Source organism: Polypterus senegalus, chromosome 10, assembly GCF_016835505.1.
Source record: "Polypterus senegalus isolate Bchr_013 chromosome 10, ASM1683550v1, whole genome shotgun sequence".
Taxonomy (NCBI): Eukaryota; Metazoa; Chordata; class Cladistia; order Polypteriformes; family Polypteridae; genus Polypterus; species Polypterus senegalus.
In genome coordinates this window covers 88,795,571-88,810,995 of record NC_053163.1, presented here as the reverse complement: position 1 = coordinate 88,810,995, position 15,425 = coordinate 88,795,571, and the positions used below count along the sequence as shown (strand labels likewise).

Genomic DNA, 15,425 nt, shown 5'->3' with positions numbered 1-15,425 from the left:
TTTACCATTTAGATCAAGTTTAGTGCACTTCATAAAAGACTAGTGCAGTGCAATGCAATATCTACTACATAATTGATAACCCTCCCAGACTGACAGATGACTGATTTTGCCACAATGGCTGCTAACTAAGAAATAATAGCAGGACCAAGACCAGAGAATGGCAGGAGATACTTGCACTTTACAATTTTGAAAGCCTGTTAAATTTTCTTTTAGCAACATTCTTCATGCTGCTGCAAACTGTGTTGGGTGCCTGTAACTTTCTATTTGATTCAAATGCATTTACTCAGCCAGCTCCTCCTTAATTGTTTATTTCTAGTAGAGAGGAGAAACAAACAAATATAAAAAAAAATATCAGTTAAAGTCTTATCTGAGCTGCAATGTTTAAACTTGCAAATTATTCTGTGTTGAAACTGACTTCATTTACTTGCCTGCAATCCATTAAAAAACATGCACACTTTTGTGCTGTTCAATGACATGTTTGGCAAACTTTTCACTGAACAAATTACTTAGAAACACAAAACCTGAGAACACTCACTAGGAAACTATTATAATGATAAGACAGATCCAAACTCAAAAAGTGAACGTATTAGACTGACACCCAGTTATAACTTTTTGCCAATACTTTCTTAACAAAGGGCAAGTTGCAATAGAAAGGAGACCCTGCACCTATGATTTCATTCCACTGTACATTCTTGTTGTCTTATGCAGACCACAGAAAGGGGCTTGTACCAAACATCTGCTCAGCTAAAGAAGATTAGACTTAGTCAGTCATATATCCCTTGAGTCATGAAGGAAGGTATTACAGAGCTGTGGAGGGATCTGTCCCTTGAACTGAAGCATTAGGGTACTTTACTGTGTCACACCAAGCTTAAACAGCTGTGGGGATAAGAATTGTGTCATTTATTCATTAAGACAGGAGTATAATTAACCATAAGTCATTCCATTAGCAGATTTTAGAGCACTTAGTGCTGCTTCAAGTAAGCCTGGCAATAAAAATCTGAGACTGTATTTAAGCTGCAGTTAACTAATGTATCATAACAGAGTCTTCATCCTTTTGCTTTCAAATAAACTGTCTAAGATACTATAGCACAATAATACATTTTTTAAATTAAAACTTTTTCCTGCAAGCATTTAGCAATGAGGCATTTGCAGTATCTCAATTAAAACCACCAGAAGGTCTACTTCTTGGGCCAGGTATGTTTTTACTGCTTTTTTTCTACCTATAAAACTACTTTATATACTACATATCCATTGAAACACTATATCCCAGCCAGAATAATACAGTAAACTTGCTTCAAATTTTGCTAGAACAATTTTAGATCATTTACTTCATGTTCTCAATTGTTTATTTTCTGAACCCATCTTTCAACAATACAGGGAGATAACATTTGAAGAGGAATGCACAAGATGCTTGCAGGACATACCCACTCACAGTATTTACACTCACACAATTAATACAGTATCTAACCTTCTCTCTGTCATAGAGGACACTACACTGCACAGCCAGTTTCCATATTATATGTAACCCTACTTTTAAATTTGTAAAAGTAACATTCTTTAGGCCTCTCCAAAACTTCCCCAGTGTTTTAGCTTACTTCCTATGGACAAAATTTAGGGTTGTGCCTTTCATTCAGCAGTTCTGAGCTTTCAAAAATATAAAGTATTGTATTGGTATTATGACATTAAAAGTAGTATCCTTCAAACACTTAGGCACTGACACACATTTGAAGAATAAAACATACTACTGTATTAAATATTAATTCATGCATCCTTAGAGTCACACATTTCAGGTGTGTGGCATTCCTGCTGAAAATTCAGCGGTCACAGAACTAGAATCTGATTATCAGCTAGGTATTTGACATGAGGAGTTCCTTTAGTTGCGAGCTGTATACCTACAATCGTCTTATCCCAGGTGTTAGCTCTAGGACATGACTAATAGAAAGTTCCCTTCTTGCCTATACATAGTCAGGTCCGGTTGGGGAGCAGGCACTGGTATAGCGTGTTGCTTCACCCACCACACAATGAAGCAGATCGGGATCCTGGTTGACAACCCCCCCAGGGAGACACACGGTCTAGTCCCACCCTCCAGAAATGACCATCTATCTGCTGAGGCAGGTGGTATGTAGGTGTCTCCTTACCTGGTCCAGCCACTCAGGTCCTCAACAATTAGGATCCTGCGAGCCAGATCACCCTCAAGGAATCACGCCACATGGCCGTAGTACAGTAACTGATGCTCCCTTCACAATGCAGGTAATGTACCGCATTTGGGACTCCATGAGCAGCCGATCATTCAATACAAAGTCATACAAGCAGTACCCAAGGATTCTCCAAAGAGACACTGTAGCAAAAGAGTTCAGTCTTCATCTCAGGTCACTGGCTAGAGTCCATATCTTGCAACCATATAGCAAAACAGGAAACACCAGGACTCTGAAGACTTGGACCTTCGTCCTTTTCCAAAGATAGAGAGAGGACCACATACCCTATTTCCAGTGAACTCATGACTCCCAATGCTCTCCTAATCCACCTACTGACTTCATAGGAAGGAGTCACCAGAGACATGAATGTCGCTGCCGAGGTAAGAAAACCTGTCGACAAGGTCAACACTCTCTCCTTAGACAGATGCCCTGCTGACAGAGAAGGGTGGTCATCTTCCACATACAGTAAATAAAAATACTGCTTCTCTTAGGAGCCCATTGCAGAGCTAAGCAAATCTGGAGAATAAAAATTGTACTCCTCAAAAAGTGTTTGATGCTGTGTCTTTGTGAAGATCATAAATTGATGTGGTACTTATCTATAGGCTAAATATGCACATAGTAGGAAAAATGCATTCTATTATAATGTAAAGAAATTCTCAACACTCATTATGTTTTCACCTGGTATTTCAGTTCTTTCCCATATACTGATGGCTGGTCCTGTGAAGATAAATTTAGACATGTACAGGAGTGTGCTAGGCAGTAAACTGATCTTCCATCTTGAGTTAGTTCTTGCTGCTGGAAGAGTCTTCATTTCTCTGTTATAGTGTAATGAATTCAGTCCGTGGATGTATAGATTATTGTATCTGTGCCACATTGCCTACATACAGCCAATTTTCAGTTATTACATCACATAGAAAATCATAAGTAGCAATACTCCCACTGCAGCTTGCACATTTGTATTTTTCTAATACTCTCCCCATTTCTTTTGCTGTTCATATCTGTGCAAAAACTTAATACAAGTTTAGGAATAACTTCTAGTCACAGCCATCTGCATATTAATGTGTTAGATTTACAGGGATATTAAACATCACAAATTGACAATATCTAAATAGGTTTATGTGGCCTATATGTGAATACTGAAAGGGGGATAATTTGACTTTTAAAATACTGTAGGCCAAAGCAAAGGAAAACCTGCTAAGATTCTACACAGCGGTGCATAGACTAGGCACCCAACAGTGTTATAGTATCAATCACATAATAAACAACATTGAGCCAGTAACACTTCAAAGAACATAAGGTAGGTTTGTTTTAGTGCAAGTGTCAGATGGTTTGTAATGACACAAATGCCAAATAGACATTAAAGCATCTTTTCTTCACATCAAGCTATGGCCTGTCTCACATTTCATAAATTCCTTCTTATTCTTTAGACTTCTGAGGTGGTAGAACTTATTCTGGAACCTATCAGCATAAGATTGGGTTGGCCGTTGAATAGGAAGTTAGAGAGTCATGAGGATGGGATTAAACAGCTATTAGTTTTCTCTCGATGACGGTACATAAATCTTTTTATAGTGAACAAGATGCCAAAGCTCTTAACAGAGCATTTTGTCATAAAAATAATTATTTCTGAAATTGGACTGAAGGAGGTCATGTGACTTGTGTGTCATTACATAGTGTCAAGATGATGATTGAATCAAAACCTTAACACTCTCAGAATTTCATTAGCTTATAGAACAAAAAACTGGATATTCTGTAGAAGCATTACATGGAGCACTGAAGTAAACAGTTTTTCACTTGTCTATATTGGACATTGACTTACTTTAGAAAGCATTTTTCCTTATTCATCCAGGAAAAGCAGGATTCATAATTTTAAATGGCAAAAGAGACTAATTTAATGGTACAGTTATAAAATTCTATACATGGCATTTTGTTTTCCTGAAGAAAACCTAAATAGCAATATAAAAAGTACAAACAAACACCATCCCGTAATATATTTAATTAAAAATTGTGAACCTGGTTGTGTCCATACTTGCACTGAACAGTGAAAATCATACTTGTACCTTTTAACTGAAATGTCTTATCCCCATGACAATGAAAGATCTAATGACAAGCAAGCATTCAGACAACAAACAAATGCAACTTTCTTTCTCTGAGGCTGAATTCCTGGACTGAAGAAAATCATAATCCTGTTTATGACAAAGATAAAAGCTCACGAAAATATCAAACACTCTGAAGTAAAACTTAAAAACAGACACCTCCTGGAATGAGCCCATCATACACGGATAATCTGACAGTTACTGGTAAACAGCATGTTAACTACAGTAGGTAAAGGGAAATTAGTTTTGATGTCACGTATGGAGGGGGGGGAATAAAGTCAGAATTAGAAAAATAAGGGAAGGGGAAACAAAATGTGATGTCTGAGGAAAAGCTTGTGCAGTTGGACTTTTGTCATTTTTGCTTTGTTTATCGTACCAAAAAGTTTTCAAAAGCAATGCTATTAGAATGTTGCCTTTAAAACATATTGGCATATGAAAGACCTTATCAAATATTGTGGCACAACATTTTTGAAGTTTTACCTAGCACCCCAAAAAAAAAAAAAAGAAGAATGCTCACTGTAAGTCCAGAGGTGATCATATAACCTCCTTTTAAGGATAAGCAGTACATTAAAATGAAAACCTTTTGCATTCATAACTTGGAAGCATGTGCACTCACTTTAACTCAGGAGGCAATACTAGTTTAAACTGAACATACCCATTACATGGTGAGGCTTGCAAAGGAGGAACACTGGTTAGGCTGCCATCTTACAATTCCACAGATCAACTTCCAGCCTCTGTTTGGAGAACGTACAATCCCCACCATCCATGAGCTTTATCCAGGCAGCCAGTTTCTCACCCACATCCCAAACCTGCAAGCTATATTCTCAATTAACAATGGTAATTTGACCCTGTGTAACTGGTTCTGGGTGTGTATCTAGGAAGAACTGGCATTCCTTCCAGAGTTGTTTCGTACCTCAATCCTGATATATGTGCTGGCTTCTTGTGAATCTGTAAGAATTCAGAAGTTGAAAAGAATTAAAATGGAAGTCCACATGCTGTCAGATACAGTACCTACACTACATGATTTCTGTAACAACCTTTCCCTTCAGTCTTTAATAAATGTACTTAGATTGCTGGCTTTATTAGGCACACTGAACAAACAGCAAATCGGTTTTCCTATTTTCTCCCTAAACAGCCTGCATTATTCCGAGATAAGCTTTCAACAAGGTGCCCAAATTTTGCCAAAAAGTCCCCGGTGTATGCCAGTTTCAACATATCTCATAACTCTCATTTTAAAATTATCCTAAAGACACGTGACTGGTTTGAGATAGGTGCCAAGCAAGGAAAACTCAGTGCGTTATACTCCAATAACCTTCAAAGAACTTCCCTAGTCTAGACTCTGCAAAAAAGGGCCCATTTGAGGATGTTTTGAGAGAAAATATTGGAAAACACATGGATAAATGGTACATTAGGACACTTACATAACCTGAACTTCACATATGGTGCGACAAAAATGAAAAACTATGATAATTCACATAGATAATGCTAGACAGGTTTCTTTTCGACATGGTAGCATTTGAATCTATTGGCTTACAGTGAAATTATCACAATAAGCATAGGGAAAGAATAATAACCCATATGCACTGGCTGCCTTTGTACTTTCAAAGCCTTTTGTCCCCAGGTGTGGCCCAAAAATGAAAAATATTCAACAACAAAAAAAATATATATATATATATAAATATAAATGTTAAAAATACAACTTCTCACTAGTTCATGTAAAGAGATCCCTCCATTAACATAAGCAAATGAGCATCACACCTGAATATGCTTACTTTTGAAGGTAATTTTATTTAAAAATAGTTGTATTAATGGTGCTCTAACCAGCATATTTTAGTTTACTTTTATTATTACTTTAAACAATAACTCTCTAAACCTATTATCACATGTACAAAATACAGTAAAATTCTTACATTTCATGTATTAAATCAGCATGCGACATGTCGCCACTCTCTGGTCCCATAATTAGGAAGTAGAACAACCTTACCTTGAAACTTCAGGTTTCCTTATCTGGGGAAAAAAAAAAAAAAAAGAAAATAGTTTACAACACATAAACCCTTTCATTCAAATTCCGGTGACACCAGACTATTTATCACTAAGGCTGATCAATTACATTGCACAGGGTGACTGCAGTATTTGTTCTCAGACATCTTTGATTCTCTTCTATTGGTGTCCAGAAGGAAACTTTTTTTTTTCCTCCATCCACAAACTTTGCGCAGCCCAAATTAGGTATGAAATCAATATTTACAAGAACAGACAGATAATTTTAAAACACAAAACATAACATACTGTTTTTAGAATATGTATATATTGTGAGGTAGTATGGGGGCACTCTGGTAAGACATTGCCAGGGCAAAATGTATCACACAGAAAACCTCCATAACAAAGAGAGACACAGCTGCAGCAAGAGACATCTTGCATATGCCAGGAGCCTACACAAGGAAGAAAAAGTGGCAGCCTGGGCAAAAGCACGTGCAATGCTTGCCCAAGATGCTAGGGAGAAGGTAACATAGCAGCTGGTAGGGATTTCTGACCCTTTCCTAATGAGGGCAGCAAAGCCAGTGTGGGCACATTAGAGGTAACAACAGTTCCTGGCATGATCTAAGAAAGGAATGCATGAAATATACCGTACAACATACACAAAGTTATACACAGGTGTTGTTCACCAAAGAGAAGTGGAAATGTGTGAATAACCACTTAAAATTCAATTCTTGGTTACTGGGATCAACACACATCCATTCTGCATTGGGAACGAGGCAGAAAATCAATCCTGGGCAGGGCATGACTAATATAACAGCTTAATTTAAAGATACCTTTTAAAATATTAGATGGTGGAATTTGTACAATCTTGAAGACGGGATTCAAACCTGGAGCAGTGATTCTGACAACTTTAGCCACCGCACTGCACCTGCATACTTCTCAGTCTGTAAATATAAAAAGTCATTTCCACACTTATGTTCACTGCTCTTTCCTCTGCTTATATCCACATTTAATAGCTGAAACCTGAAACTAAATTAAGAATCTGTCTGTACAGACAAACTGGAATTAATTTTTCCCCAGAACAGTGTGCTCTGCAAATTCTAATATGCAGCTCAGTTTCTCCTTGAGCACTATGTTAAAGCCTAATTGCTATAGTGGAAGGAAATCAGCAGGCAAGATGCTCTCCTGTCCCACTTGGTAGCCTATGATACCCTGTGGCTACCAACCTGCCAAGAGTCCCAATATCCTGCTGTGAAGGTATTAAATAAAGGCTGAAGATTGCCTGCTACTCCAAGGCATCTTGTCCGAGTGCCTTTCACAGTTAACAAAAGACATGTTGCAGAGGCAGGAGAAATATCCAATTGACTGAGTGAACCAGTGACATTGTCCTGAAGAATAGGTGAACATTGTCATGATTTTGAAATTTGTAAAACAGTCATTGCTTCACACTGTCTTTCTTTCATGTGGAATCAATTTTTATTATGTTTGTTATTTTGGATACAAATGAAAGGAAAAAAATAGTAAAAGGCATATTTAACCTTCTGAAGCCTTCTTGTGCTAGCAAACGTTAAGGGTACAGAAATATAAATTGAAATTGTGGTGGCACAATAGAAGACTCTACTGTGTAAAGGAGCTATGGTGTTCTAGATTCATGTGCAAGACTTTTAGTACCTTATAATAAGACAATGACTTTCCTAGTTTAAACAACACAGCTGAAGTGAACACCTTATTACCCTTACAGTTTCCCTTTCCCAAGACATGTTTTATATGTTAATATGGATTAATAATGCAAAATTTAGATATTAACTTGTAAAATTTGACAATGTTAAAGTCCACTTATGGTAAACAGGAGACATGAGCCATGAAAGGCCCCTTAGATCACCTTGGTCATGCTTGCTGTGGTGTAGGGAAAAAGTAGTCACATTTCAATCCCCATTTCCCATTATGCTGTTGTTCTGACCAATAAAGTTAGTCTATTTTATTATTTTGTCCACCAACAGGAGATCTGTAGTATATTTACCATACATAAATTTATACTGTCCCTGTATACTGGCTGTACTTTCATTCATAGGTATGTCTTGTTAATTAAATCTTTGAAGCAAGCAATGCTCTGTATCACAGTAACTACTTGGCTACAAAATAGTATAGAGATATGAACTTACATTTACTAAACAGTGACAAGATTATAGTTATCGTGTCTCTACAGTCGTTCAGGAGTAGTGTGTGTAGAAAAAAAAAAGTCAATTTAGAATGGTTTTAACTGTACGGATTCAAATCATTGTAAAGTTTTCACTATAACCACATGAAGCAGAGGGTTTAGTATTTTTTTTTTTTTTAAGTGAAGTTTCTTTGAGGGCGTCAACCAAAACAAGCTTGAAGAGTTTACAATAAAATATTGCAAATTAGTTAGATGACTGGTAAAATGTGCACTATTAAATTTTTGGTTCGGCATATATTACTGCACGGTGGCCAAAAACACAACAAAGCGTTCCTTTTAATTTAATGATGGAGAAGTACACAGTTCTTTATTATAACCCATGGAACAGCAGTCGAATAAAGGGCTAGAGCTAGATGTTCAGTCTTTAAAAAAAAAAAAAAAAAAAGAAGGGGGTCGAAGCTTTAAAATTTACTAAAAACTTTGGAAGTTTCAGAGCATTCATTAGCAAGGACTAACGAATTTTTACAGTTTTGCATTGCGCACTAAAACGTCCCGTTTCAAGCACTAAATTCTCCAATTCTGAACAAATTTTCAAAAATTGGTACAACTTGTATCAATTAGAAAGAAAGCGCAATTTACAACATATGTTCACAAAAGTTACAGCTACGGATTTTAAAGAAATTAAACAATATGAAAAATGTGCAAGTACAAGGAAACGACATCGGCTATAAGCACTTGGTACTGCAGACAAATGTGAAGAGGATCTGCTGTAATTTATATGTTTAGAAAAAAAAAAAGTGTTTTTTATGCTTCAGTTAAACTGACTGAGCACACGGACCAAACATCAGCTTGAACACTAAAAGTGCATAGATAGCAACATTCTTTCCACATTAAGAGTTTATTTAACCCTGGCGACGTCCATGGTATAGGACGTCCATGTGTGCGTGTGATAGGTGACATTCTAGTGTGTGTTTTGAATCTGCAAATTTGGCAGGTTTTTTTCTGCAGATGGAGTGGTTTATATATATTAGCACTTTAATATTGGAATTCTCGTCTTCACAGGCTACAATAAGTTATGCAGTTCAAGTATCAAAGGGCCACTTTCATAAATAGGATTTTTGGTTTAAAAAAAAAAAAGTCAGATTGTCACAGGTGATAAATGTTATCCCACTACTGCAAGCAACAGATACCTACCTTCTGAAAATCGCTTTCTCATACGTTGCAAAGTATTACAGTTTTTACTTCTTGCCTTCTTAAAATCCTCTTTTGGAAACGAGGGAGCAACCGACAGATTTAAAAAGGAATGCGACTTGTTATTCAAAGTGACTGCATTTAAAATGTTTGGTTTCAAAAGGTACGATCATCTCTACGGTCGGTGCTGGAAAGACATAAAAGGCGATTTACTCTCGTCACCGTTAAAAAGCCGTTTGCCCGATTTGAAAGGTAGGCTTTGGAGAATGGTTGCTGTCGAGTACATAAATTCGTTTTAGACAAAAATCAAACATTGTTGCTACCACCTTTCCCCTTTAAAACTGGAATTTAAGTTAACGCATGTTGCCAAAGTTCCTGCGTACATCATCAGATGCGCTTGTATATATTTGGCATCACTAGGAGTATTCTCCAAATAGATTAGAAGTATTTTCCCTTCTTATAAAAGGTCAGGGACGATCGCCGCAGACCCCTCCAGTACTAACAAAATATCGAACCTAATATGTACCAAGCTCCGTCTTTACGAATGACCCAACGGAACTTTGTCTTCGCCTGAAGCATCTCAGCTACTCAGATAGCATGAGGGGTCCCTCGGTGAAGCGAATTTCTCACCAGCGATGTAGCAGCCCAAGCAGAAAATAAACTGCGCCCTCACCAACTCCATACATTTATGCTGGAAAAACAGCTACTTACGCAAGTCCCGGCGATATTCTTTGCAATACCTAAGGGACTGAAAAAAAATATGTATGAACTGGTAAATATCAGAACCGATTTTTTTTTGTATAAAAAAAAAAAGTTATAAAACGCACTCACTATTTATGTAAAGTTGATAGGTGCATGGTGGTGATGCTCTTGGATTCTGAACTTGTTTACAAGAGTATGTTGCTATACCATTTAATTTTTTAAATAGTTGCACCTCAAACGCGACACGAAGAGCGTTCCCTACGAGCCCATTCCCCTTGCTGTTAGTGAACTTACATGGGATGGTTAAGTGGCGCTAGAATTCATGTTTTTTTTAATAGAATCTCGCGCATACTAGAAAGACGTCTGTACTATCGTAAAAAAAATGTCGCCGAACCATTTTGGTGAACGTAAAATGAAGTCCACAATATTAAAATCTTAATACGCAAAACGTGTAAATACTATTGCCAAAAGATGACCTCTTGAATTTGCGGGTCTGCTGCTGTTGCTACCGGCAAGGTCCTTTGGAATAAAAATCAAAAACACAAGATAACAGGGAAGGCAACATTTCCCCTGAAGCGGTTAGATTTAGGAAGTCTAAAAAGTTCACGGCAAAAGCTATGAACAGAAATAAGTTCTAACAAAGCTAAATGTACACCTGTACTAAATGAGGGTGCTTAGTATATTTAAAAGGAAATCTACAAAAAAAAAAAAAAAATTATCGCAATTCCCAAAACATCTAAAAAGTGAAACTTTATACGTCTTTCCTTTGGGGATAAATAAGTGAATTACAAATTTCAATCCAACAAGAGTTACTAAATATGTTCACTCAAGTATAGTTTGATTACCTGACAAAATCGAAATGGTTAAGACAGTCGTATTAGAATTGCACTTGTCACACACTGCAAAAAAAAAAAAAAAGTTAAATGATCAGAGAATAAGAAAACGTGTCAAACCTGAACCAAAGATCTATTTCCAGAAAGCAAAGACCATATATTTACCTTTTAAACAGGACAAAGAAAAAAAAAGTTATTCCATCATTAAGATTGCACTCAAAATTGTAATGCTTTGTAAATAAACCCATTTTATAGCACCGCACAAAACGGTGTAAACAAGCATTTACGTATTTCAGCATAAGCTCTCTTAGGTAAATAGAATAAAACGTGACTCAATTAGCATATTTTGTACAAAAAATTTATTTATCCTTTTGGAATAGAGATGGTCTTAAATTCTGTAGAAACGTCATTAAATTTGTCTTTACTGCAGGTGTAATATCGGTTGAAAACTGATAAGACCAAAAACATTTCACAGAAAACCCCCACAAACCAAAAGAGGAACATTAACAAAACGTACAGAAGTTCACAAGCTTAAAAAAATGCAAACATTACAGAGCTGACTATAAATAAAATATTAAGAAAAAAAAAAGGCGCTTGCGACCTGCACAGTTTGGATTAAAATGTATTAAAATCTAAATGACTGCACAAAAAGTAAGGAGGGGGGAGGGGGACCACACATACACAACACACAATCTACAGTTTTGGACAACCCCAGCGCAAACGTCGACAATCTACAAATCAAATGTAAACATTTCAGAATGGATAAACTCGACCCATTGTTAACATTACCAAAAGGGTGGCCAACTTTAAGAAACAGTTTCTCTCCCCTGTAAAATAAATTTTTAAAAAACAAATACACTTTAAAAATAAAAGTTCGATGCTTCTACAGAACTTAATCGCTTTTGTGCCCATAGTAAAAGCCTCTTTACAATAGAAACTTCATATATTTTTTCGGGCTCTACAGAGTCCGGCCCAAGAGGTGTCATTTTAAAAAGGACTTTAAAATGCTTTCATCCGAGGAAAAAAAAAATAATTGCATTACTTAAAAAAGTTCTCCATTCAGTTTGTTTTTTTCCCCCATTTTAGAGACACAGTATTCCAAGGACTGTTCAGATGTGAGTTAGTGGTAGCGTGGCGTTAACACCAGTCCCGGCCGTCTGGTAGTGCTGGTGAACACTGTGTAACCTGCTGGTCTGCAGGGAAGAATGATCTGCGCCGTCGCCACCAGGAGGAAGGTACATACTGATCATATCTCGCAGATCGCCAAGACACGCTCTTTGGGAATGAGAAGTGATGGCTGGTGGTGGCGAACTGGCCTCAGACTTACACACGGAGGCCATTGAACCCAAAGCCATGCCACTTGCCGTCTGCTGGGTGTAGGCTGCGGGGGACATGGTGTAGGTAGAAGCAGCATTCATGTAGGTCTGGGCAGTAGACATCATAGGGTTGTACTGCAGTCCTGCCATCTCGTACCGATGCATTTGTTGAATCTGTGGGCTGTTCATGCTAGGATGTTGTGGGTATCCCAGTTGGTCCTGCATCAGAGAATAGGCACCGTTGGTCCAGCCGTTCATGTGTGCATAGCTGTCCATTCTTTGCCCTACCGACACAGCAGGGTTGACTGTGTTAGCCCCGGGTGCTAGCAGCCCCCCAGGTAGAGAGTACTTATCTTTCTTCAGCAGGGTCTTGGTCTTTCTGCGGGGTCGATATTTATAATCCGGGTGCTCCTTCATGTGCATCGCTCGTAGTCTCTTAGCTTCGTCGATAAAAGGCCGCTTTTCAGCATCCGTTAGCAGTTTCCAGTCTGCCCCCAGTCGTTTGCTTATCTCCGAGTTATGCATTTTGGGATTTTCCTGAGCCATTTTTCTCCGTTGTCCACGGGACCACACCATGAAAGCGTTCATGGGTCTTTTTACCCTGTCCTGGTCGTTGTTGCCGTTTGCATTTTTGCCGCCGGTTCCTCCTGTCACAGAGCCCGTGTTCGACTGGGGTAACGGGCTTTTAATCTCGGTTTCCATCATGCTATACATTCACCTGGCTTTCGTGTTTCTCCTCCGCCCGGGAAAAGTAAAGTACTAAAACGAGCGAGAAGTACTCAGTGAGCCTTAAAGTTCAAGCGAAAGCGGCAAACGAACTCAGAAAGGTGCGAAACATAAAACTTTCCCCGCCGATGTTTGGCGTCAACAAATGCGGGGACGGTTTTACCTCCACTTTAGCTTTACCCCTCGTCTGCTTTCTACCTGCCTACTGTTACTCACGTCGCTCTGCTTGGTAACTCTGAAAAACTTGTCCTCCGGCCCAGCTGTTAATAGTCACCTCAACATGCGAGATAGATTGACAAGCGCACAATGCTCCTCTCAGCCAATCAGCGCTGCTTTCCGATCTCCCCCCCTCACCATCGCTGACTGGCTGACACAAATCGAGGACAGGTTTTCTACTTTTCTGGTGGGTCACGGAACACACACACGAAGTATACATAGAAGCACATTTTTCTTTTGCTACTCATTAAATCATGCAGTTATTTTACACACTGATGTTAGCGCCTGCATGGGGAGGCGAACACGAACTGGAAGGTACTGGTAACAGTGAAACTGAAAGTTATTACAACTACAGTATATAAAAATTGGCTATGCGTCAGTCTGCATGGCTTTAATTCATCGGTGTTGTCCCCATTTGAAACAGTTTTGCGTGTTTTTCCCCCTTTCTGTTGTAGGTTTCAGGCGCCGAAGTAAATAACATTTACCTTAAGTTGCTGGTTAACGGTAGTGTTTGTAAAATTAAAATAGCCAACTCAATACATCGAATAGCTAGAATTATAAGTAACACCGAATGTGTAAACACTTTTTTAATTTGATACAATCATGAAGATAATTTGTTAAATAAGCAAGCCATTGAATACCGGGATCAGTTTGGGAAAGGGTAATGCTCGCGTCATAGGTCTTCTTTAGATTTAGGTCGACAATCAGCGTGCTGAAAGCGAGTGAGACACACTTAGTGCAATTGGTAAAACTGGTGTTTGAAGTTAATAGTTTAATTCATTGGCAACAATTACATTACAACTTCTTTTGTTTTATTGAAAACTAACATTTCTTTTGCTTAAAACCTGATTAGACTGCTTGCCCAAATAACACAAAAAGTAGCGCAAGTATATATTCGAGCCTAAATACAAAGAAGACAAAACAATGAAAGGTACTTTGTCCTATTGACCAACTTAATTATATTCTCACTCACTGGGACACATCAGTGCGTGACTTTATGTAATGCAAATATATACACATTCCTTTGTAACAAAAAGGATCCTGCCTAGCTTAGTTAGATGACCTTTCCCTCCTTCATCCAGGACCTGACAGGAAACTCCCATAGAGCCAATAGGAACACACACACACTACTGTCTCTTCTGATTGGTATAGATGTTACCTGTGCCCGCCCATTCATTGCTCCGCCTCAGAAACGCACCTGCAAATCCTTGTTATATTTGCACAATTTTAAATCAGATGCATTAAACCAAGTAAAGTTCATCCTAGAACCAGAACTGCAAGTTAACGCAGGGTGTATGATTTATAAATCCAGTATGAGACATTTTGCTTAAGATATTATGCATTGTATATTTACCAGCACATCCCAGAAATCCCGAATTTAAACTCCGATCTTATATTCCAAATTGGCGTCGACTTTTCTTTTATTATGCAAATATTGTACTGTAAAATACCGTATGAAAGAAATTTTTGGTTGTCTAGTCTTACTTCAAAAAGTGGGATTATAGCCGACAGTTATGCAGAAATACGATGTTCTTCTAGTTGTATTTTTAATTAGCCGATGTATTTCAGAACATCTCCTATTCACAAAAGGCAAAATAACGTACTTTCGAAAATAATTCCAAACGTTTAAGTATTTTTTTAGAATCGTACAGAGAATTAATACCCGAACTTGTACATTGGGTTAAGAGAGGCCAAAAAGATCATATTTTAGGTTGCAAATCTGAGTTCAGACAAACGGTCGGTATCACCCTAATTAACCATATTAATGAATTATTACCGCGGCGGCCAAGATATCGCTTATTTTCAGAGTGTACAATTTGCGATTTTATTACTGCTTAACAATATTTTCCATTGAATGTTTGGGCTCATCAATAGTGAAAAAATAAATTGCGATCTCTCAGCGTTTGGTATGATTGACAAAATATTCAGGGTTAGAATTACTTGCATTTTAATTTTGTACATAATATTTATAAATAGAACCTTTCATAAAGACATTCTAAAAATTTTTGATTTTTATT

The 15,425-nt window shown here is 37.7% G+C and overlaps 1 protein-coding gene and 1 long non-coding RNA gene across 3 annotated transcripts; both read right to left on the bottom strand.

Moving 5' to 3' along the window:
- Positions 1-4,172: 4,172 nt before the first annotated feature.
- LOC120537305 lies at positions 4,173-13,676 on the bottom strand. Of its 2 annotated transcripts, none has more exons than XR_005635293.1 (5): positions 13,408-13,676; positions 11,162-11,215; positions 7,099-7,209; positions 6,199-6,295; positions 4,173-5,236 (listed from the first exon to the last, which is right to left on the bottom strand). It is a non-coding gene; the product is annotated as an uncharacterized LOC120537305 (long non-coding RNA). The 2 variants fall into 2 exon arrangements; XR_005635294.1 differs by having other exon boundaries at positions 13,466-13,676.
- On the bottom strand, positions 12,009-13,401 carry sox3 (SRY-box transcription factor 3). The gene has a single exon (XM_039766148.1). The coding sequence runs from the start codon at positions 13,177-13,179 to the stop codon at positions 12,259-12,261; it is 921 nt and encodes a 306-aa protein (XP_039622082.1). The 5' UTR covers positions 13,180-13,401; the 3' UTR covers positions 12,009-12,258.
- Positions 13,677-15,425: the final 1,749 nt, after the last annotated feature.

What these genes read in the sequence shown, in the direction of transcription:
- sox3 (XM_039766148.1), bottom strand. Translation starts at nt 13,179, where the DNA reads ATGTATAGCATGATGGAAACCGAGATTAAAAGCCCGTTACCCCAGTCG.